Source organism: Molothrus ater, chromosome 7, assembly GCF_012460135.2.
Source record: "Molothrus ater isolate BHLD 08-10-18 breed brown headed cowbird chromosome 7, BPBGC_Mater_1.1, whole genome shotgun sequence".
Lineage (NCBI taxonomy): Eukaryota > Metazoa > Chordata > Aves > Passeriformes > Icteridae > Molothrus > Molothrus ater.
The window spans coordinates 33396586-33418952 of record NC_050484.2 but is presented as its reverse complement, the minus strand read 5'-3'; the positions used below and the strand labels follow the sequence as shown (position 1 = coordinate 33418952).

General features: G+C 39.5%; 1 protein-coding gene across 1 annotated transcript in view; it reads left to right on the top strand.

Annotated features, from left to right (window-relative positions):
• Positions 1 to 22367, top strand: part of LRP1B (LDL receptor related protein 1B) — a 632190-nt gene that overhangs the window by 345634 nt on the left and 264189 nt on the right. The window contains exon 7 of the mRNA XM_036387231.1: positions 17591 to 17753. Within this exon, the coding sequence (XP_036243124.1) occupies positions 17591 to 17753 (163 nt within the window). The remainder of the gene's footprint in view (positions 1 to 17590; positions 17754 to 22367) is intronic.

The following is a 22367-nucleotide window of genomic DNA, read 5'->3' as shown; positions in this document are numbered from 1 at the left end:
GACACACTCTCACAGATGTAGCTGTGGGAGTGTTTTTCCCAAGCACACACATCCACAGACACTTCTGTTGTGTTGCTCAGTGGAGCTGCATCAATCCCCATGGTCTGGGCATGTCTCCTCAGAGGAAGGAACAGCATGAGACTTGCTTTTGTTCAGCTAATTAGGATCTTCTAAACACCCCTGGAGTTATTCCTGCCAGGACATGGCAGGGATCTCATGTTGCTGTGCCTGGTATATTTGTCAGATAATCTTGTGGCTGCTGCAAAGTTGAGTTTTAATTTTAAATTCTCCTTTTCCTTCGCTTCACCTTCTGTTACCTGTCAGGTAATTTCTGCTGTTTCTCTTCATCATACAGCACTACCCCTGATGAGGGAAATTAATTTTGTTACTCTGTCAAGGAAAATGTTTTCCAGTGTAATTGCATTCTCTGCCAGCTCAAGCCAAATAAATGGTCAGGGCCATGGGGTGATTCACATAAAATTGTACATTCTGTTCTTCATAGGAAGCTTTTTCACACAAGTGTTTGTGTGAAATTGGTTATTCCTCAAAATACTAGGAGAATAAAAAAAACATAAAAGGCTTTCTTAGCAGTGTTTGTGGAATTTATCTTTTTTATTCCAATCTTCTAATCATTTTGTTAGTGGAAAAAAGAAAATCTGCATTTGACACAAAAAGTGCTAGAAAAGTCAGCTATACAAAGTGATTGGGACTGCTTGAAGTAGATTTATTCAAAGTGTTTTCTTCAGTGAAGGCAAGTAAGTCTTGTAGTTAGGAACAAAGAATAAAGATCATCTTTAAAGATGAAAGTCTCCATCTAGGAAAGCAGGGACTATGAAAAGGACTTGGTTTTCATGATGGGTCATACAACACCAGCTCCAGGTACTGAACATAAGCTTTGGATTCACAAAAGAAAGAAACTAGAGGACTCTAATTTCCTATCATTCACCCTCAGAAGAGTCCAATGTGACTTCACTTAGGAGAGGATGAGTCCCAGATGGATGGAATCTGATCCTTTGAAGCACTGGGAACTTGGTCTGTGTCTCACTCTGTAAAAGGAGAAAGAAGGCTGAGGAGAGGCTAAGCCTGCCCTTGTGGGTGTATTTTGCTCTGGAGAACAGGGTACAGCTCCAGAGATGCTCCCTCATGCTTAGTAATTAGATTAATTTCACTCTTAATATTTATCATCTCAGGGCTTGTTTGGTAGTTTTATCCCCTCACATAAGGAGAGCTTTCTGCAGGCACAGCGGTATCAGCACAGGCATTTTGGTCTCAGCCAAGGCCAGGCATTGGCACATGGTTTCACCTTTGTCTTTTTAAGACCAAGAAGTTTTTGGGAGAGTTTTTTTTTTGGGAAGCTGGAAATTTTCCTCTTGAGAAAGATTTATGCAGACAGTACTGGAGCCAAATGGGCTTTCAGAAGTGATTCTCCTGTCAGGGAGGCTGCTGCAACCTCTGTCCATGGTAACAGGGTGCTCCTTGACACCTCACAGCCCACTTCAGTGAGTACAGTGAGACTTTCAGGAACAATCATTTATTTAAAATGATATCTCTAGGCCCAAAGCAACAAAAATTCCTTCTAATGGTACGAATGTGGAAAATCTCCCAATTTTCTGCCCTTTCAAAGCTATGATGTGCAATCTTACATTAATGCTTTGGTGTGTGGGAGCTGAGAGGTGGCCAGAGCAGCATCCTCTGGATGCAAGAATCCCCTTCTTCCTCATTTTAGGAGGCATTTTGTGTCTTCATCATTACAAGCACCAAGCACCTTTCATGCTCTACAAACCAGCACCAGGCAGCACAATCTGGGTTTTAGCTGCTATTCTTCTGCAGAATATAACAAAATCTCTTCTGGGATGATGCTTCAATGATGATGCATGATATTTTCTGCTTGGCTGATGTTTGATTCAGCTTTTCTTGGCACTCAGTTATCTCAGCACACCACAAGCAATGATGCAGTGCCTGTGTTCAGCTTTGCCACCTGTGCTTTGTGCCCACAGCTGATCACACCTCACCTGGGAAGGGGCACAGGCTTTTCTCTTGGCAGCTGTGTTTGGACAGGACTGCTCTGGATTAAGAGAAACATCTTGTTTCTTCTGTAGCAATTCAGTTTTTACCTGCCAAGGTTGGGAGCAGGGCGTGGTTTGGAGGGCCTGGAGTCTCTGGAGGGAGAGGGATTTGCCTCTCTGCTTGTGGGACCCAGAACCTTCTGCTTGACCTGCTGGGCACAATCCAGGCTGGCTTTTTGGATCTCCCACTTTTTGGATGTGAGTGAAGAACATCAGACAGCGAGCCCAGGGAATTTGGCCACAATCCAGGAGTGTCTGTTTGGGTACATTACTGTTTCCTTCCCTGATTTTGGTCCCTCTTAATGGCTCCTCCACCTCCTGAGCTAAACCACTTCCCAGCAGGGATTATCCATAAACACTGCTGTGTTCAGAGTAGCTGCAGTAATTTCCCTTGGCAATGATGAGGCTCAGTGACTGAAGGAAACCCCAAGCACTGGAGATGGTGTTCCTGTCAGAAATTCCTGTGAATTGCCATGAATATTCATGGCAAATCAGAGCAAAGTTTGGCTTACTCTGCAGGAGCAAAACTGTGAAGATCTGGGGGAAAGTGTTTATTCCTACATAGTCTGCCCCAAACTTGGCTCCAGACAGGCACTAAGAGCTGTCACACAGTTGTAGGATGTGGGTTTGCTTTTCCTCCTGTGACAGACAGCCCATGTGCCTTGAGGATGCACAGAAAGGAGAAGGTTTCATGTCAAAGGTGATTTATACCTCACATGGTTTCTTAGTAGTGTTCAGAGCACATGAATCAGTCATGGGGCCCAAATGAGAGGTGAGAAGAGTGTCCTAAGGGAGTTTCAGAGAATAATTTTCCTGAATGTGGACTTCTCAAGCTCTGGCTGCTCTTGCTTTGCTGTCTTTGCATTTCTGAGAAGACAGGTCAAATGCTGGTTTTGGGATAATGGACTTTCTTTCTTTGTTCAAAAGGGGGCTTTCCCGCTTTTTGACTTTAATGTTATTTTTTTTTTTTTAATAGTGTCAACATCTCCTTCTTAAGTGCTCTAGACAGAGCCAAGAGTAAATATACAAAACTAGGATAATTTTCTCATTCACTGTTTATTCAGCTGTAATTTCCCATCTCCTTTCACTGTCCAGCCAGTCAGTCTCCTGAGGTCCTGCTGTTCTTCAAAACAGACCATCCTCTTTGCTCTTTTGGAAATCTCATTTTCATTGGGCCTCTTCACCTTGTTGTTCATGTCACCTCCCAGGGGGCTCATGAATGTTGTCTCACACAGGTTCCAGCACAGGCTGTTGCTCTGGAACTTGGTGATGCTCCACAGAGAACCAGGATTGATCCACTTGGGTCATCCTTGGTCCATCTCTGTCCTGTATGTCAGGCTACATCTTCCCTGAGTCTTCTTCATGTTTTCCTCAGTGTCTGTTGGGATTTTTGTGTTTCTCTGTTTACATTTTGTTTTAATTTCCATATGCTCTCAGATATTTTAAGCCCAAATCTTTTTTTTTTGGATGTTCATACTCCATTATATGGGAAATGCAGTCTTTGCAATTGTTTTATTCCTCATTCTGGTGTCCCTGGACTTACAGAACTTTTGATCTAGGATTTGATACAGCCTCAATAAGGTGCTTTCCAGGCACAGTATGGACTTTTATTTAGTACAGGAAATGGTGCTATCTGATAATTGTCCTTTTTCAGATAGTTTTTCTGTCCCCGGTAATGCCAAGACTCCTTTAGGGACTTAGGCCTGTACAGAATCTTCCTTTAATCAGTGTGCTCCTCTCTTTAGCTCCTTGTCTCTGCTGATTTTTGGTTCTGCACAGCCTTTTTGATGATTATCAGGGTTAGTGGAAGGATAAGGGTAGTTCATCTCTTCATTCAGCCTTTCTGCTCCAGCAAACACAATCACTTGGGCATCATCCTTTGTGGTGTGTACTGCAAATTGATTATCCTTTTTTGTGAATAATATTCATATAATCAGGTCTGTTCCTCAATTCTCAAATGGTGTTTGCACAAAAGATATAATCTGTGTAGCTGGAACCCTAAGAAGGCTTTTCTTCTCTTAGGGGGTTCCAAATATTAGTTGTGAAGGATCTGTCTGGTCTTGCTGCATCTTTTGGGTACAGACTTCTCCATCTGGCTTGGGGATTGTTCTACTGCTTTGAGTATTGTCACCACAACATTGTGTTGTGTCACTTTGAGGCACAAGCTCCCATGGCAGACAGCCTGACTTGGTGGCATTTCCCTCCAAAGCTTGGTGATCTGCACTTAATCCTTTTTGACACCAGAGCTATTTATTAACTGACGGTTAATTGCCACAAATGGATTTTTTTAGTTGTTCAGAGATGTGATGTTACTATTTTTCAAGCTTTGTTAGTCATCCAGCTTCCACAATTGATCTTGCATTGACATTGGTCAGAAGCCTGTGTCTGTCTTCTGTTCCTACTGATATCTATTCTTCTTTATTTACTCCTCAGTAATTGTGTCCTGGACAGTTACATCTCAGACTGAGTACAGAAAATAAAAAGCCTTATCTCAATGGCCTTTCTCAGTGCAAATTTTTGATTGCTTTTGTTTTGTTTTTGTATTTTTCCCCTTCTCTAAACTCTTAGGCTCTGCCTGGATCAGTCTACTGAATGCTCTCTCTGCAAAATGATCAAAAATTATCAGTGTTGAATTGTCTATTCCCTTTTCCCTGCTTTATCAATTGCTTAGCTCACCACTTTTGGACTTTCTTCTTAATTCCAGATTTGTTGTTGTCCTAAAGTGGGACATGACTGGATCTTTTTATGTCTTCCTTACATCCCAACCCATCCTGGGTAGAAAAGCTCCTGCACCAGGGAGGAAATACAAGAGCAAGCAAGCAAACTCCCACAGCAGCAGAAGGGTTTTTTAAGAAAAAAGGACTTTATTCTCAAAGTAGCAGCAACCAGGTGAATTTATTTTTATCAGTCAGAATTCTGAGGGATTCTTTGTCTCTGTCAAATTGAATTATTATGCTGCTTGTAAAACAGTAGCATTTTGATTTTGTTAACAAAGTTTTTAAGGTTTTTTTGTTAACAAGGTTTTAATTTATTTTTTAATAAAAAAATTGTGGGGACTATAGTGATGTAATGTGTAGATAACTAGCTTTCTGCTAATGTAAATCACAATTTTATAGTGAATATTTTACAAAAACACTTATACCTTCATATACAATAGTAGTGAAGTGTTGGTTAAACAAAAAACCATATTCACAAGTCATTTATTTTTCCTGAAATGTGCCATTAATTATTGCATGTTTTATGGGATGAGACTCACATTTTTCCACAAAACTTTGACATCCACATGCACCATGTTGCCTTCATTTTGTTCTTTACTTGGTAGCCACTGAAACTGTTCTTGGAATTATCCCCCATTTCCTCAGTATTCCCAGGAGCTTGTCTTCTGCCTTTCTTCCAGTGAGGAGAGATATAGGAGACAAATAAGAGACAAACACTTTTAAGCTGCCCATTTCAGTAAAGTTGTTTATGGACTTGAGCCTTCAGATGCGCTCTTGGAAGCTTTCTTAATGGCATAAAAGAAATGATTAATATTTCAGTATACTTCAGTGTGCTAATTACATATGCATAACTTTTTTTTTGCTTTCTACTGGTACTTTTTTATTGTCTCTATAGATTTCATATCTGTTATGATTTAGCCAGTGGTTGTCTTCTTGAGTGGTAAAATATCTTTTTAAATGCAACTCACAGACATTGCTAACCAAGTTTGCTTCATTTAGACTAATTGACAGCAAATTTTCCATACAGATATTTACTTATTAATGCAAATATTTAATTGAGATTTCATAAAAAACCTAAAATACTCCACTGAAGTCAAGTGAAGAAGTCAATAATTCTTGGTTTTGGATTCTCTTTTTTCTTTTTCTTAATGCACTTTGGATTTTGTCATTAAATGAGTTCTTCTGCCTCCTAAAGATTTTTTTTCCTGAGGCACGGGAAAATTTAAAAAGTCTGTGTCTTCTTTGAAAGTACTTTTGCCTTTATAGGCACAAAGGGGGCATAAAAACTATAAACTCCAAAATATGGTTTGTTTACATCCAACATCATAACTGGAACCATGTTTAGATATAAAAAACAAAGCACTTGAGCAATTGCAGACCAAAGTCCATCCCAGAGAGGGATTTATCAGTAGCCAAAGCCATGAGGGAACAGTATTTTGTTAGCAATGACCCTGAGCAGGGTCAGGAATTCTCTGTGCTGCACAGAGTCTGCAGGGAAGTGACCCTCAGGGGATGGCACAGCTGAACCACACATTCCACCTGCTGCAAATCTTGGGGAAGCAGCAGGAAAATATATATTAAAAAAACCAAAGAAATAAAGATCTGTTTGTATGTCTTATGCAATGAAAAGATTCATAGACTAAAATCACAAATATGCAACTCCTGATCAAACTTGTGGCCTCTGGAAATTGCTGTTTTGAAACTCAGGTTTTGATCTGATGCTTTGTTCTGCTGCAGGGAAAAGGGTAAATAGAGAGCATGCCTTTCAGAAAGGAATAACAATGAATAACTGCATTAATGGAAATAAATCTGAAAGAGAAGCTACGCATGTGATGAAATTAAAATCAGCTGCTACAGCACCCTAAGCTCCTGCCTAATCTGCTTTCTGTACTCACAGCAGCCTGGGCTTTTCTGTGCTGGACTGGAGTCTGTGGCAGAGACACCCAAAACGTTTGTATGTGTCAGAATAAAGGGTTTGTTCTTTCCTCATCACTTTATCAGGAGCCCTTACAAAAAGATGGATTGCATATTTTGCAAAGTTGTGAATATTATTTAGATTGTGATGGACATTACAAATTAAAACCACCCTCTGATTGTGGGGATTTAATATAGGATTGCTTTTTTCAGTTTTTAACTCCCTTGACTGGCAGGAGCAATGAATAGCTCAACAAATAATATCTCCAGGTCATGGAAATATTGTTTTCGTTCTCAATACCTAAAATTGTGGGTTTCTACTTGGAATGAAACAAATTTATTTAGAACTTTCTTGTTACTTCAGCTCTGGAGTAGAACTTGAAATGCATCATGGAATAAATGAAATATAACATCAAAGTTTGTGTTTTTCACTATTTGTCAGTTGAGTTTGATATAATAAAATCTTCGTTTTTCTTACACATTTTTAATAGTTGAGTGAAGCATGTTTCTAAAACTGACAAATTGCATGCAACAAATGTCCTATCTGAAGCAGATCACTTTTGCTGAAGGCAAAGGCAAAATCTGATTTTCTTTGTCCTGGGGAAAAAAAAAAAAAAAGTGTTGGGACCATTGTATACAATGAAATGATAAGGACAGGATATGCAAAGGAGCAGTTTGCTTGCATAAAATTGATGTCCTGAGTGTTATCAGCATGTCACCCAGCAGCTGCCACTCTGTGTGCTGGGCCAGGCATTCACTGTGACAGTTCTGAGCTGGGGACAAAGTTTGGGTTCTCTGTGCCTGTGTAATTCCATAACATTTCTGTCACACTGTGTAAGCAAAAATAATGAGCTGACTGAGGAGTGTGTGGGGATCTGTGCCACAAATGACAGTTCAGGGCATTCTGCTCTTTTTGGTAATTTTGGCCTTGTCTTGAATGTCATTTATTGCTCTTTTACTTAAATGCATTATCACACTTTTGAATTTTGGGGAGTTTTTTCTATTGATATATAGGGAGATAATTGTAATGTGTTTTAAAAGATTTTCCCTGTGCACATACTGAAAATATGTACTTTCCTTTTAAGACTCTTCAGAGGTGATATTGTTTTGCCACTGAGTCTGTAGAACTGCTTGCAGAATTCAGATTTGTTTTAAACAGTCACAACCCTTGTATTACCTTCAGAAACAAACCCACTGAGAAAAGGCAACTGAAGTTAAGATGAAATAATAGAAAATGTAATTTATGACAGCCTGTGAATGCACTGTGATCAGAGCAGAGCTGCTGCAGGCTGGAGGGTCTGAGGAGCACCTGGGGCTGTGCCCCTGCTCCACTCAGGGTCACACCATGGCCTGGGCTGCCTTTGGGATCCCTCAGCACAGAACTGAGCTCACATCAGGGTAGGCAAAACTTTCATGGGTAGAAATTATTGCTAGGAGGAATCCAAGGGGACCTGGAGGAGGGTGCGGTGCAGATTTGTGTCTCTCCTCTGCACTTTGCACGGGTTGGGACAATTGGTTTTTACTGTTAACATGAAAGGAGCAGTGATGTAGGAAGAAAGGCACCATGCTTGTTTTGTCCTTTCCCCTCTAAATGTAGAATATGTCAAGGGAAATATAGGAAAGTTTTTAATGGAAAGAGTGATAAAGCTCTAGGCTGGCTGCCCAGGGAGGTGGTGGAGTCCCCATCTCTGGGTGTGTTTAACAAAGCCTGGATGTGGCACTGGGTGCCAGGGTTTAGCTGAGCTGTTGGGGTATGGATTGAATCCTGAAGATCTCTTCCAACCTGGTCATTCTGTGAATAACAGAGAATGAGACAGTGTGAGGTTTAAAACCTCAAATGCTGGGGGGATACACACACAAGGTGGGAGAGGTTGGCGCAAGGTACCCGGAGCTTCAGGGGTTGTGAAGAGGTGGGATGGGATTATGGGCTCACATCTTCCTGGGGTGGGCAGTTTTGGGAAGGGCTGGAAGCCTTCTGAAAGCAAAGGTCAGGCTCTGACATAAAAGCACATTGAGTTGGAGTCATATTTCTGGAAGCACTGGCTGTGTGAGTGATTTATGAGACTTTTAATGGGATCTATGGTGCCATTCTGGTTTAAGATAATGCTCAGGTAAGCCAATAACAGCACTATTGGGGTGATGAGAGAAATAAATAAACAATAACAAAAAAAGCAGTGGCCCAATGTCTGGTTGAAAATGGATAGAAAAGTAATTTATGTATAAATCAAAAGCCATGTTTTATTTTTATTTCTTATATTACTGGAAAGAAGTTCACAAGGAATTTTTCTTTATTATTTTAAAGTGCAGTAACAATGTCAATATTTTAAGTCTGGGCAGTTGTCTGTCTTGTTGGTGAGGTCACATATAATGAATAACAGTCTTCTCCTCAAAGGTTACTATTCTTATATTGAAAATATGTAATAAATGGGTGAAAAAAAGGAAAAGGACAGAGAGGGAGAAAGGGAGGATGAGGTAATGTTTACATGGGATACATTTATTATTGTCTGTTGGCAGCATTGGTAGGCAGGAAGGGTTTTATTTGTTTGTTTTTCTCAGATGACTTTTGTAGGTGCTGAGCAGTGGTTTCAGAGTTTTGCAGGAGTGCCAGCCTGCTGATGGTGTGATGATCCCTCTGCTAGGGGGAAAGGAAAAGATGAAGAAAATCTCAATGTCCTTAATAAAAGAAGATTTTTTTTTTTCTTTCCTAGCAACCCTAAAAAAGAGGCTTTTTTATCTAGTAAAGTACATGATAGGGTTTTATTTCTAAAATACTGTGTGAAGAAATGAGGTGTATGTTTACTAACCGTGCAGGTCGTATTTTTTAATATTGAGAATATTTTTAGATTGTCTAAGTTGTAATTCTCAAGCTGGATTTGAAATGGACTCAGTAAGCAGATTTTAATTATATTAAAAGCAAGTTCTATTTATTTTAGCAATAAAGTCGGGTTTTTTTGGTTGGGTGGTTGTTTTTTTTTGGTTGGTTATGTTGTTTTTGGGGTTTTTTTTGTTGGGTTTTTTTCTGGTTTTTTTTTCATGGTTTGAGATGAAGACAAAGACTTTTGTGCCCAATGTGAAGTGTCTGTATAAGAAAATTAAATACCCTATGGTCAGTATTAGCTTCTGATTATAACTGAGTGTAATTATGTCCTTTGGGAATGGTTTACACCAGTGGGTCATTGCATGTCCTGCATTTCATATTGTCTAGACCATGCATTGCTAACAGCAACTAGAGTGGGCAGCAGATGAAATTATCCTACAGAATTATGGCCTGCATGGTACCTGCAAGAACCTGCAGCATGTCTGGGTCCTGTGAATCGAGAGTTTTCTGAAAAAATGTTGCATTCTACAAAAAAGTGGAGAGTGAGTTTCCTTTCCTGGGTTGCCTAACTCATTTTTTAAGAGTTGTCAGGCATAATTCACTCCTCAATTATTCCCCAAAAAGCATTTCTCAAAGCACTGTTGCTTACCTCTGGTATTAAACTGTTCAGACTTTCTCTGGAAATCATTTCAAATTTATACTTTGCATTGTGAAAGCAACTCCATATATTTATCGGCATCTCTTTGCATTGCAATCATCCGCTGCTTAGCCTGTCTGTGGAAAAAAAAAAGCGTTTTAAGTGGCTTTATTGTTGTGTGATGATGGTTTATGGGGCTCATAACCCATGCAGGGGGCAGTCCTAGGGAGGTGGGAGGTGGTTGGAGGAAGGGAATGTCACAGCCTGGAGCAGCCAGGCCGTGTCCCCACAGCAGCTCTCCGAGGCCACGTGCCTGAAGGGACGCCTGTTGCAGCTGAATTATGCTTTAATTTCAACAGTGGGTGACTTAACTGCTTGGAAGTAAATAACTGGGTTTGATTTACAGTCTCGCTAGATTTATAAGAAGCTGTTGAATGTGCAGCTAAAAAGAAAAAAAAATAAGGCTGTTATAGCTATGTACCTCTATAAATCTGTCTTTATTGTTCAGCATGTACGTGGGCCACTGGGACCCCATTACAGGTTTGCAATCGCTGGGCAATGTGTTTGAGACTCAGCAATGCAGAAATTAGGAATGTTATGGTTTTCAAGCAATTCCTTACTTATTTCTGACATGAGGTTGATGTCAGAAAATTCACCCTCTGTAAAAAATCTTAACAGTCAGGATTAAAAGATAGGGCCACTCACAAGGCCCTTATTTAATTGTTTCACACTTTCTCCTTGCTCCTTTAACCCGTTGGCATCACAGCCAGCTCTGTGATGCAGGGCCCAATAACAGAAATTCCATTCATCTTACTCATTCCAGAAGCTCAATGCATTTCCTGACAGAATCATTCTATAACAAAAGGAATAGAAGAAATATGCTTAAGAATGCTTAAGAATTTAGGGCCAGATTTTGCTACCCTGCTGTAAAATTCCTGGGAAAGGCACAAAGATATCTGGGGCATCATCACATTTCCACTGAGTGCTGTGTAAGGGAATTTGTTAGAGGAGGATGTTGCTGATGATTGTTGTTGTCATCATTGTTGTTAATATCGGTTTTTTGGATCCCCAGTGGAAGAAGGAAGTTTATGAAAGCCACACTTTCACATTTCTCTCTCAGTACCTGCTCAATATTCCACCTCAGCCAGTGTAGAATTGTGGAATCACAGAATGGTTTGGGTTGAAAGAGACCTCGAAGATCATCTCATTCCATGAGGGACAACTCCCCCTGTCCCAGGCTGTTCCAAGCCCCATCCATCCTGGCCCTGGACACTTCCAGGGATGGGCCACAACCCCTTCCAGCCACAACCTGCTCCAGTTCCTCACCAAATGCCCAGAAGTTTTCTTTTCTGCACGTGCTGGGAAGCTGAATGCCTGAATCTCAGAGTGCCTGAATCAACCACGTCTCTGAGAGACTTTGTGTCTTTCTGAGCCATCAGAATGCTTTCATTAAGCATTCATAATATTTAGATTATTCTTATATTTTTGAAAATTCTTTAGCTTGGAGAAGATGCTATTGTCTCAGTGTTCACATTTATAGGTTTTTAATGTGGTATATTATGCTCCGGGTTGAAAGAAAGCCAACAATATTTTTGTCAGTAACCAAATTGATTGAAATTGAAATGCTTTTACTCCACAAAGAAAAGGAAAAGCTTTCTCTTCTTTTGAGGAACTTGAAGTCTAGATGCTTTAAAGTGCCTATTTAAATTTAGTATATTTTAGGTTCTTCATTGTGCTTCTCACAAAGAGTATCCTCGAAGGCTGATTTAATTCAGAGGAATCAGATATTTGAGGATGAGTAATTTGAAAAAGATGGATGGATATTTTTCACTTGATTTTTCATTTTTCAACTTATGTAATAATCACTCCGGACATGGCTGTTAAAAGTTGAAATTTATTGTGTGTCTGACTTATTGAATGGTGACATCTTTAATAAAAATCATATTTTTTAAGTGGCGTTGCCGACAGAATTCCAGCTTCACTTTCCCAAGGCACAGTGTCAGTACAAGGCTGTCTGGGCTGCTAATTAGGAGCATTAATGTCAAAAGAGTGGCACAGCAAAGGCAGTGATGCTGCAGGGTTTCACAGCTTGTCATTTATGTGTTTTAACTCTTCTTACCTGCTCTCACCATCACTGGCTATTGGAGGAAAAAAAATGAAGACTTGGTGTTCCTTGTCTTGTTCCAAATGTGGCTTTTTACTCAGTGGAAGGCAAAAAGTACTCCCAAGTGACTTTCTGCTTGTCTTTGCAATAAATTTGGTTTGTTCCTGATAAATATATAATTTTATCTCTTTTTTTTTTTCTTTCTAATTAGATAATAAATTAAACTAAGTCTGGCCATGCCAGTTTGGACATTGCATTCAGAAACGAGATATAAGGGTTATAGAAGAAAAATTAGTAATTTAAAATTGATCCTTTATGATCAATTTTTGCAAAAGAAAAAAAAAACCAAAAAAATTAAAAACAAAACCCACAAAAAACCTAAAAAGCAACCCAGCATTTCCATGTGAAAAGCAGAGATTGTTTTAAGCACTTTCAAATATATATATTTTAAATATATATGAATATGGGGAAAATCTAAATATGAACTCAATACTGATTTATTCATGCATATATGAGGAAGTTGTCATTGCAGTAATGTCCAGACTAAAGAAAAATTGACTATAAAAGGCAATAGAACCTAAGTCTATCTCTTTCATCAGTGACAAGAAGCATATGGAGAGTTCAAGGAATATTTCAAATTTTAATTACATTTCATCCAAAATCATTACCCAGTTCACTCAGAAGTTTCTCAAAAACAGTCCAACAATTGCAGAATTCCACTGAGTAATTTGCTCAGATCAGTTCTTACATTAAAAATAAGGAATGTTTATACTAAAGTTTTTAACAGGAAAAAGCTTGCTAATTTTTGTTTCTACATCTGGGAAAAATGAAATCTGTTAATAGAACACTGATTTTAATAGATAATGAATAGGCAGAATCCTTGATTATAGCAGTAACAGAAAACCAAGAATATGTCCCTGCTTTTGCCTCTCTTCTGCTGAAAATCTGAAGTCTTATGCTAGTCTTGATTTGAAATGGAAATAAATGTAATAATTCATACAGTACAAGATATACGTGTGAAAATCAAAGTGGAAAAAGAGAGCCATTCTGTTTTTCTCTGATTTCCATAAACTATGGATTGGCCATAAGACATATATTTCCAGAACCCTTTGAAGATTTAGCCACCCTTATATGTAATTATTGTTTTCTCTAAAGGTCTAATAATGTCAGTATGTTTAAAAGACATAGGAAAAGTTCACTTCCAGACACACTTTTGCCGTGCCCACAGTCTACATAATGTCATTAAGTAGAGCAGAATTTAACCTATATGCTGTCTTAACTATTCTTTATGAAGTCCCTAAGAGGAAATCCTAGTTTTTAGAAAGTAATAAAGGAAAGATGATCACATTTGGCAGAAATGCTCCAAGGAAACTGTTATTAACATAGGAAAAGCTCTCAGAACTATATAGAAGATTGCTCAGAATAAATATATGTGTTTTCAAGGGAAAACATTTCTTTTTAGAGACTTCTGAAACCATGCAAATGAAAGAAAAAAAGATTAATTATTTTAAAGATGTGAGTGGACCAGACATCTGCACATAGTGGGGTTTAAATATGAATCCAGAAATAGGCATGAAATGAATTCAGGAGTTTCTTGAGTACAAAAGCTTTATATATATATTTTAAAAGTCCCCATTTCAACCAGAGCCTTTCCTCAATGATTTGCAGTGGGTGCAACTCGTGTGGTAGATGGGGAGCCATTCACAGCAGCCTCATGCGGAGCTGCTGCCAAACCATGGAGATAAAATGGGATTCACACAACCCATTCTCTGCCAGCTGAGGGGATTTCTCATGGAGAATTTAATTCGGTGGGGGAGTGGACCTGGACAATTCTTTACAAACTTCTCTGGTGGGAAGGTGGATGTGTCCAAGGCAGGAGCAGAGACAAACCCCAGAGCAGATCAATGGTGCCTCCAACACACAGATGCCAAATGTGCTCAGTGCCCACAGGAATTGCTGAGGACTGTGATGGGCTGGTTGGGAGGGAAGTGTTCTTTGCACAGCAGGGCTGAAGCATGAGCAGATGACACTTCAACTAATTAAAGTTGAAAAGTGGTGTGTTTATTACAGCACCGGGCACAAGTGGAACAATTTCCAAAGGCACGTGCAAGGAATCACAGGCTCTGTCTCTCTATTGATCTAAAAAAGTCTTATATATTCATATAATTCCCAAAACACCTAATACATATTCATTACCTAACCCTGCCTACCCCTGTTTAGTATTAAAATGTATTTAAATGAGTCCAAAGTTCCTTCATACTTGTGCCGTTCCTCACCTCAAATGGGTCTTTGGTCCTCTGAGGTCAAAGTGATTCTTCACTTTTGCCTTGTAGGCAGTCTTTGGACCCCTTGGCTATAGCTCAGGTTTCAGGGCCCAGGTCCTCTTCTTTTTCACAATCAGATCCACAGCCTATCCTGCTTCTTTGAACACAGTAAAGACAAACACATGATTTACATCTTAGCCTTAACTATTCCATCTGCTAATAATTAACTATCCCTTATTATTTCTACTCCTCTTGCTATACTCTTAATTGTTTCTATCCCCTCCCCTAACTAAATCTAGCTAAACTTTTAACTCTTTCAGTTTATTTAAACCCTTGATTCAGGACATCTCTCTGGCAGTCTGTTCTTCTGAAGAAAATCACTGTGAATTAATGTGTTGCTTGCTCTGGAAACTCTGTGATAGAAGTGATGAAACATGGCATGCTCTGGAAAGAACAGCTTTACAAGGAATGGAGTTGGAATGAGCCTAAAGCTCTCCAATAGCCCATGCTCGTGCTGCTGGGAGCTCTATGCCCTTCCCAAATCCTGCTGGGCAGGGAACTTGGATGAATAAGTGTTCCAACAGCTACCAGTGCTGTTTGACACAAAGTTTATGGTGTGGTATTGCTTCTGGATGTCTCACTTTTCCTGGAATGCTGAGCTCAGTTTTAACAACCTAATGCAAAAGATTATCCCTAATATGACCTTGAAAAAAATTATTCTTGATTTCCATAAAGAAAACCCAAGTTGTTTGGTGCAATTTATTGTGATATGCTACCAAAAACCTAAGGAAAGAACAGAGCAAACATTTCATAACTCTAAGTACTGTTATGTTAAATCCAATAACCTGTGTGTGATGTGCCTTTCACATATGTATCACTTTTCTCTCAAAATAGGTACATTCACACAATAAGAAAAAACACACCCTTCTCCAACAGGCTGCTACCTAACCTTGTTCCTTTTCATCCACTTTTCATCTACAGCAATCTTCTAGAGCGCTCATTGCAGGAATTTAATTACTAGTTTTATTTCTACAAATGTCTGAAATTGGATCCCTTTTGTACCTTTTGTCCCATTTAAACTATATTTTCTGAAATGCATCTGTTACACAGGAGATAATCTGCAATTTTCAAAAGTCTCTCTGAATCAGTAAACCATACTTTTTTTCATTCCACAAATCCAACTTTAGAAAATGGTAAGCGGGCACGTTGAAAATGCTTTAACTGTTACTGATTTCCAGAGGCACAGAGTTTTCTTCTGGCATATTTAAAAGCATGCCCTAGATTTTGTTTGGAAAAAGGAGAGAAAAAAAAAGTGTTTTCTTCCTATTGTCTGAAATCTATCAGCTCTCACATATCTCACCATGCATCTGACATTGGCCTTCTCTGGAGTTTGGTTATTGGGCTAAATGGAGCATTTCTTTATTCTGGCTCAGCAGATCTTGGTAATAGGACCTATCAGGAACAATATTCCCTTTGAATTAAAAGGGAAATGAGTAGTGGAAGGGCAGGAATGGGAGAGACAGAAGACAGCAGTGAACTGTGTAATGGGGTGGCTGAGGTGGGATACAGTTGGTGTTCCTGGTATTTCACTGAGTAAATCTTATTTAAGTTACCTGCACTTTGAAGGACAATAAGTGAGCTTCCATGTCTGTTTTAAGTACAAGGCTCATAAGCCCTGAGTTATCATCAAAAAGTCAATGAATTCAATTTCTGTTCAGTCAAGTTTACTTACTATTCTCCAATGCAGCATGAATGTGATGGAAGCAATTTTTTTTTTTTTTTGATTGTGGAAAGCAAACTTAAAAATCCTCCATCTGAAGGATCATAAACATACAGAAAACTAAAAGTTAAAGAAAAACCCAAACCAGCTTCTCTATGTAATAATATTTTATCATATCTGGCTTCTTTTATCATGACAGAATCTCAGCTTATGTTAGGACTATTTTGAAAGCACTGTAGTATAATAAACATATTTAAGCTTTTAAATCAAAAATCATTGATATTGATCATTGAAAACATTTAACATGATATAATTTTCTATGAATTGCAGTGTCCTTTATTAAAGAATAACTAATTCTCTCCTATAGAGTGGTATCAATACAATACTGTCAATAAGAAGAGGAAGAAATCTTAGTTAAATAAAATTGATAAAGTTATGTTTTTTGCACTTCTCTGTACTTTTGCTTACTGTAACACTAAGATGGTGTATGGGCAGGTCAGCTGATTTATAAGAAAAATGAAGAATTTAAAAGGCATTTGCAGAGGGTGGTTCCACAAGGAAAAGAACGGAGGGAGCAGCTGTGTTAGGGTGCTGTGGAGCTGCCACAGAGTCCTGAGAAGAAAACTTTGGTTGTTAGTGAACATCTCTATATTATTACAGAAAATTTACTTCAATTCTACTTCTTGTGGCAACTATCAGAAATCTGGCAGCATCCAGATACCCCAGAACTACAAGAAAAAAGTATTTAAAATGAAAATGAATGCATAGATAAGGTGGTTTTACACGTGCATATCACATTTTATTTTATTTATCCCTGTTAAGTACTTCTGGTCTGTTTTTAGTCCCCTTTAAATATAACCAACAAACTCCTTTAAATTTTACAAATGTAAAATTTAAAGTTTACCATCCCCAGGGTCTGGCAGACATCCTAGAACACTAAATCCAGAATCTGAGTGCCTTCAGAGCTGCCTTCCCCAGCAACCTGGTACCACCAGGTGTTCCACAGGTGCACCATCATTCAGTGAGCTGCTTCTGAGGAGGCCACAAAAAAATAACAATGACAGACTTTAAAATATTTAACAGAGCTCAAAACAAATGTGCATCTTTCAAACCACTGTGGTTGCAATCAGATACCTGTACTTAAAAGGAAACAATTCTCCCCAACCCCTATTTGTGTATTGAGAATTGGATTCCTTATTAGAAACCCTGTAATAGATGTAAAGCAGCTGGAGCCCTTTAAGTGAGAGGAGCATCTGCTGGCAGAGCAGCCCGCACTCGCTTACTTGGATTGAAACTGCACTCCTGAGCTCATTTTTTTTTTTTTCTTTTTTCCTTTTTTTCTTTTGGCAGATGTGCAGCAAATAGCAATGGACTGGATCACGGGGAATTTTTACTTTGTGGATCACGTCAGTGACAGGATCTTTGTCTGCAGCCAGAATGGCTCAGTGTGTGTGACCCTCATCGAGCTGGACCTGAGCAATCCCAAGGCCATAGCTCTTGATCCAACAGCAGGGTAAGGTTCTTTCTTTGCACTAAGATTTATTTCACATGAGTGTTTTAATAACTATTTTTCCTTTGCTGTAGTGAGTTACTTGCATAGTTGCTGTACTAAAGCAATAATGTGCAATGAACGTGGAGCAAATAGTTAACTGTGTTAATTGCAATAATTATTGCAGCATGTGCCTTGTGACTTCTCAAAATGGAATCAAAACTGAGAAAGCAATTTAATCCCTACTTGTCACAACATTTGCTTTGGTGTTTGCTTTTCTGTAAGTTGTGCTTCTAACTAAAGGATGCGGAAAGGAGTTTTTGGAGGGTTTTTATGCTCTATCCCCTCATTTACAGGAATATTGGAAATGAGTGTACTGAGCTTATTTACACAAAAAAAAAAAAAGTGGAAGAATTTTACTGTTCTTTAGAGGGTCAGCTCTAGTGGTAAAATTACCATTTTCTGTTCCACAGACAACTACATTCAGTGCCAGCTGGGAATTAAGCCTTGCTTAAAATACAGAGCACTAAATATCCTCCAATTTATAACATCCACCACCTGGGAAAAGTTTTTAAGCAATAATGATGTAAAAGCATTACTAAATAGGAGTAGAATAGGATAAATTAATTTATAACTAAATTTTGGTAATGGTTTTGAGCAAGGATTTTACCTTGGTTTTATTAGTCAGTAAGTAGTTCAGACCAAAATCCCTGATGGAATATGTCCTAAACTGCCATAAGCCCTTTCTCAACAAATACAAAAATATTTACAGTAGAACAGCTTGTCATCCATATGTGGACTTTTGTCAGTCTTTATTTAAAGCCTGAACGAATATTAAGAAGCATTATCACAATGACTTCAATTCTGACAGGAACAGCTTGCATGTAAAGTTTACAAAGAAGTTTGATAATGTGATCTTGAGTATAGCTGTATTTCTCTCTGCAGCAGATGGTAAGCTTGACTTGATCTGACTGCAGAGTGGTTTAAAAAGAAAAATAAAAATTCATGCAGAAATTGATTTTCTGCAAGTTCTGATCTGAAAGAACTTGAAGCTTTCAAATTTGCTGACAGCAGCCTTTTTTTCTATGCCTTTACTTGTACATTCTTTGCTGGATTTACTGGATGAATCCAAAGCTTGTCATTAGCTAATCTTAACTGTCAGGGATGTAGGAATTGTGCCCAAGCCTTTGGTTTTGTCAGGAGGGACAGGAAAATGAGAGATTTCAATTGTTATCAGCTGGCTACAAACCTCAGAGCCACCTGCTCAGTGCAAGGTGAAGAGTGGCTGCTCTGGGGAGAGGGAAGGGCTGGCCTGGAGGAACGGTCACAATAATATTTTACACTGTTTCTTATTCTTATTAAGCAATCTCCATTTATTTTGTGGTTAAAACACAGTGTGGAAAATTTTATCAGAGTGCATGTTTTGTAGTTCAGCAGTTATTTCGTTACTGGTTTTTTTGGCATTTTTATTAATTATCTGATGTATGTTGTTCTGTTAATTGGATAACTAAGCTACATTTTAACTGCTAACCCCCAATTTATATATTAATTTTGTTAGTTTTTGACTGGGTTTTGATACAGAATGTAAACAGATAATGAAAAAGCATTCTGGCTATTTAAAAAAACATATCTTGATCCTTTCTTTTTTCTTTTGTTTTCTGTCCTTTCTTTCTTTGAACCCTTTCATGCTGATGGTAGTTGCGACTTATTTTGGTGTCAGAGTTTTAGGGTGGTACTGATCTCTTGATAACTTGGTGGGTTTATTTTATTTTAAAAATGACAAAAGCATCCATATTAAAACCTTCAGTGCAAGTTGAGCTCTGAATGAGTTGCTGCTTACTCAGAGGGGACCATTTCCAATTCTAAAAAATTCAGAGTGTGGTCCCAAGCCTTTATGTCTGTGATAAACTTCCTGTAGTAGCACAGGGTCAAGCCCTGCTATTCTTGCATGTTCACATCCGTGTGTTAGGAGTTCAGTTATGTCAGGAACCAGAAATTCTGCTTTTATCCATAAAACAGCCAAGGCATGGTGGAAAATTTGCTCATTCCAAATGGTTCCCCTCGCTGCACTCAGGAATATCTGTTCTGAGTGTGGTTAATTTTACATCTGTGTGCCTGCAAGTTCTGTTAGATGTTTAGTGGTGATGGTTTGATATATTCTCTTGTGAGCTTACAATGGAACTGGAGCTACTGAGCCTCTTTCCTATCACACAGGGAGTGAAAGAACTTTTCATAAAAATTTATTCTCATAAAACTGAATTTGAAATTGAGGGGAAGAAAAGATTTTGCTATTCATGCAGCTCTTGAAGAGCCACGTTTGTTATATTTCTCTTCCAAGCACGTGACTTTGACAGGATTTCAGCACTTTATCATTCTGAACTGTGTCTGATGTTTTGGTTATTCCAGACTAGATCTAATGCACAACCACCAGAAAAACTCCTGCTGCCCCCAGTGAGCTGGTGACTTACCCAGTTAGGGGTTTTGCAGTGCTGGTCCTCATCTCTTTCATTAACTAATTATCAATTAAGATTAGCACAGAGTAAGTATCAGACCTGTGTAAAGGAGAGCAGCATTTCCAGGGGCAGAGAATGTGCCTCCACTTGTCCCTGGGAGCCCTTCAGAGCCCAGACACAGCAGTGAAACATGGACTGAAGGAAAAGCTGGGACAATGAGAGTAGGAAATGAAGTGGAAACTGGTAACAGAGAGGGAGGATAAATTGTTTTACAATAATATATTATCTATCAAATGCCTTTGAACTAAGATGTTTGGCTCCATATGTCTGCAGTTGATAGCTTTGATAAATTTTAATACAGGACTTCTTTTCTTCAGTGGTCAAGGAACTAAAGCAATCACTTTTGCTGGTCCATGAAATTGGTGTAAAATTGATGATGGTGCTGCTGGCTGTCAACATGAAACAAATACAAGCTGGGTTAGAATGGGTTTAGCTGAGATCTTCAGTTTAGGTCTGCTGTACTCTTGGGGAATGGTTTTTCAGAGTATTCCAGGCAGTATTCCATTGGCATATTCATGAGACTTTGATCAGCAGACATTGATGATGGGGGAAGGTAACACATTTAAAACTCACAAGAGGATGGATCAGATTTAGGTTCTCTCTCAGCTCTGCCACAACCTGCTAAATGGCTCTACACAGAGCATTTTATTTTTTTTTATGGCTCTGCATCTCTTTGTATTCAATAAGAAGGATGCAATGCCTGTTGTTCAAGCTCTGTGATATTTGAATGCATTCAGGAACACTGGGAATTAATATTGTGGGGTGCTAACTGTGTACATCTTCATATTTATTCTGTAAATATGTCTACTTAATTGCCTCCGGTGTTCAAGACAAATTGTTGCCTTCCACTGCACCACGATGGCCATGGAGAATGTACTGCACCATTTTACAGAGCAAAAATGCCCTGGAGCAGGGGGATGTGCTGCAGATCCCACCCAACACTTCAGTCCTGCTCATACTGCTCAGACATGGAATAATATAAATACCAGGGTGTCCTAATTTCTCTTCATACCTATTTTCTGATTTTTTTGGGAATGTCAGAAAATGGGGAAATGACAGGAAGAGCTGCAAATGAGGCTGCAGCCTTGGGGCTACTTCTGGTTCCAGAAATGTGCAGCTTGTACAAATGGCTGTGATGCTTTTTTTGGGATGCCAGCCACAACTTTCTACTTTATTTCCCAGGCTTATGGAAAAAGATGAACTTCAAGGAGGTGAGATTTGAAATGTGGAGGGTATTGATGTAGCATCCACTGACAAAACTGTTCAAACATAAGGAGAATGTGACTAGAGGTTACACAGGGTGACATTGCAAAGAGGATGTGCCGAGCAAGGCTGGAGCAGGGAAGGATGTGTGGAGCAGAGTGAGGAGCAATAATGGACTAAGGAAATGGTTTAGATACCTCCTACATGAACCTCCATAGAATCATCACAGAATTCCAGAAAAGTGTGGGTTGGAAAGGACCTTAAAATTCAGTCTGTTCTACCCCCTGTCATGGCAGGGACACCTTTGCTATCCCAGGTTGCTCCAAGCCCTGTCCAGCCTGACCTCGGACACTTCCAGGGATGGGGCAACCACAGCTTCTCTGGGCACCCTCTGCCAGGGTCTGACCTCCTCACAGGGAATAATCTCTTCCCAAAATCCCATCTGATCCTGCCCTCCTTCAGTGTGAAGCCATTCCCTGTGTCCTGTCCCTCCATCCCTTGTCCCAAGTCCCTCTCCAGCTCTCCTGGAGCCCTTCAGGCTCTGGAAGGGGCTCTTAGGTCTCCCCAGAGCCTTCCCATTTCCCCTCTGAGCGCCCCCAGCTCTCCCAGCCTGGCTCCAGAGCAGAGGGGCTCCAGCCCTGGGAGCATCTCTGTGGCCTCCAGGAGTTGCTCCAGCAGCTCCACGTCCTTGCTGTGCTGAGGATGCCAGGGCTGGAGGCAGCTCTGCAGGTGGGGTCTCACCTTGACCTCACTCTGCCTGTGATCAGCCAGGACCTGGGTGGGTTTCTGGGCTGCCAGGGCACACTGGAGGCCAACACAAGAGATGCTGGATTGAGGGGGAGAAGAGGAGGAGAGGGAAGAGAAGAGCCAGAGGGGATGAACAATTGAGTCATTGCTGGAGTCATTCAAACTTGTGACTGCC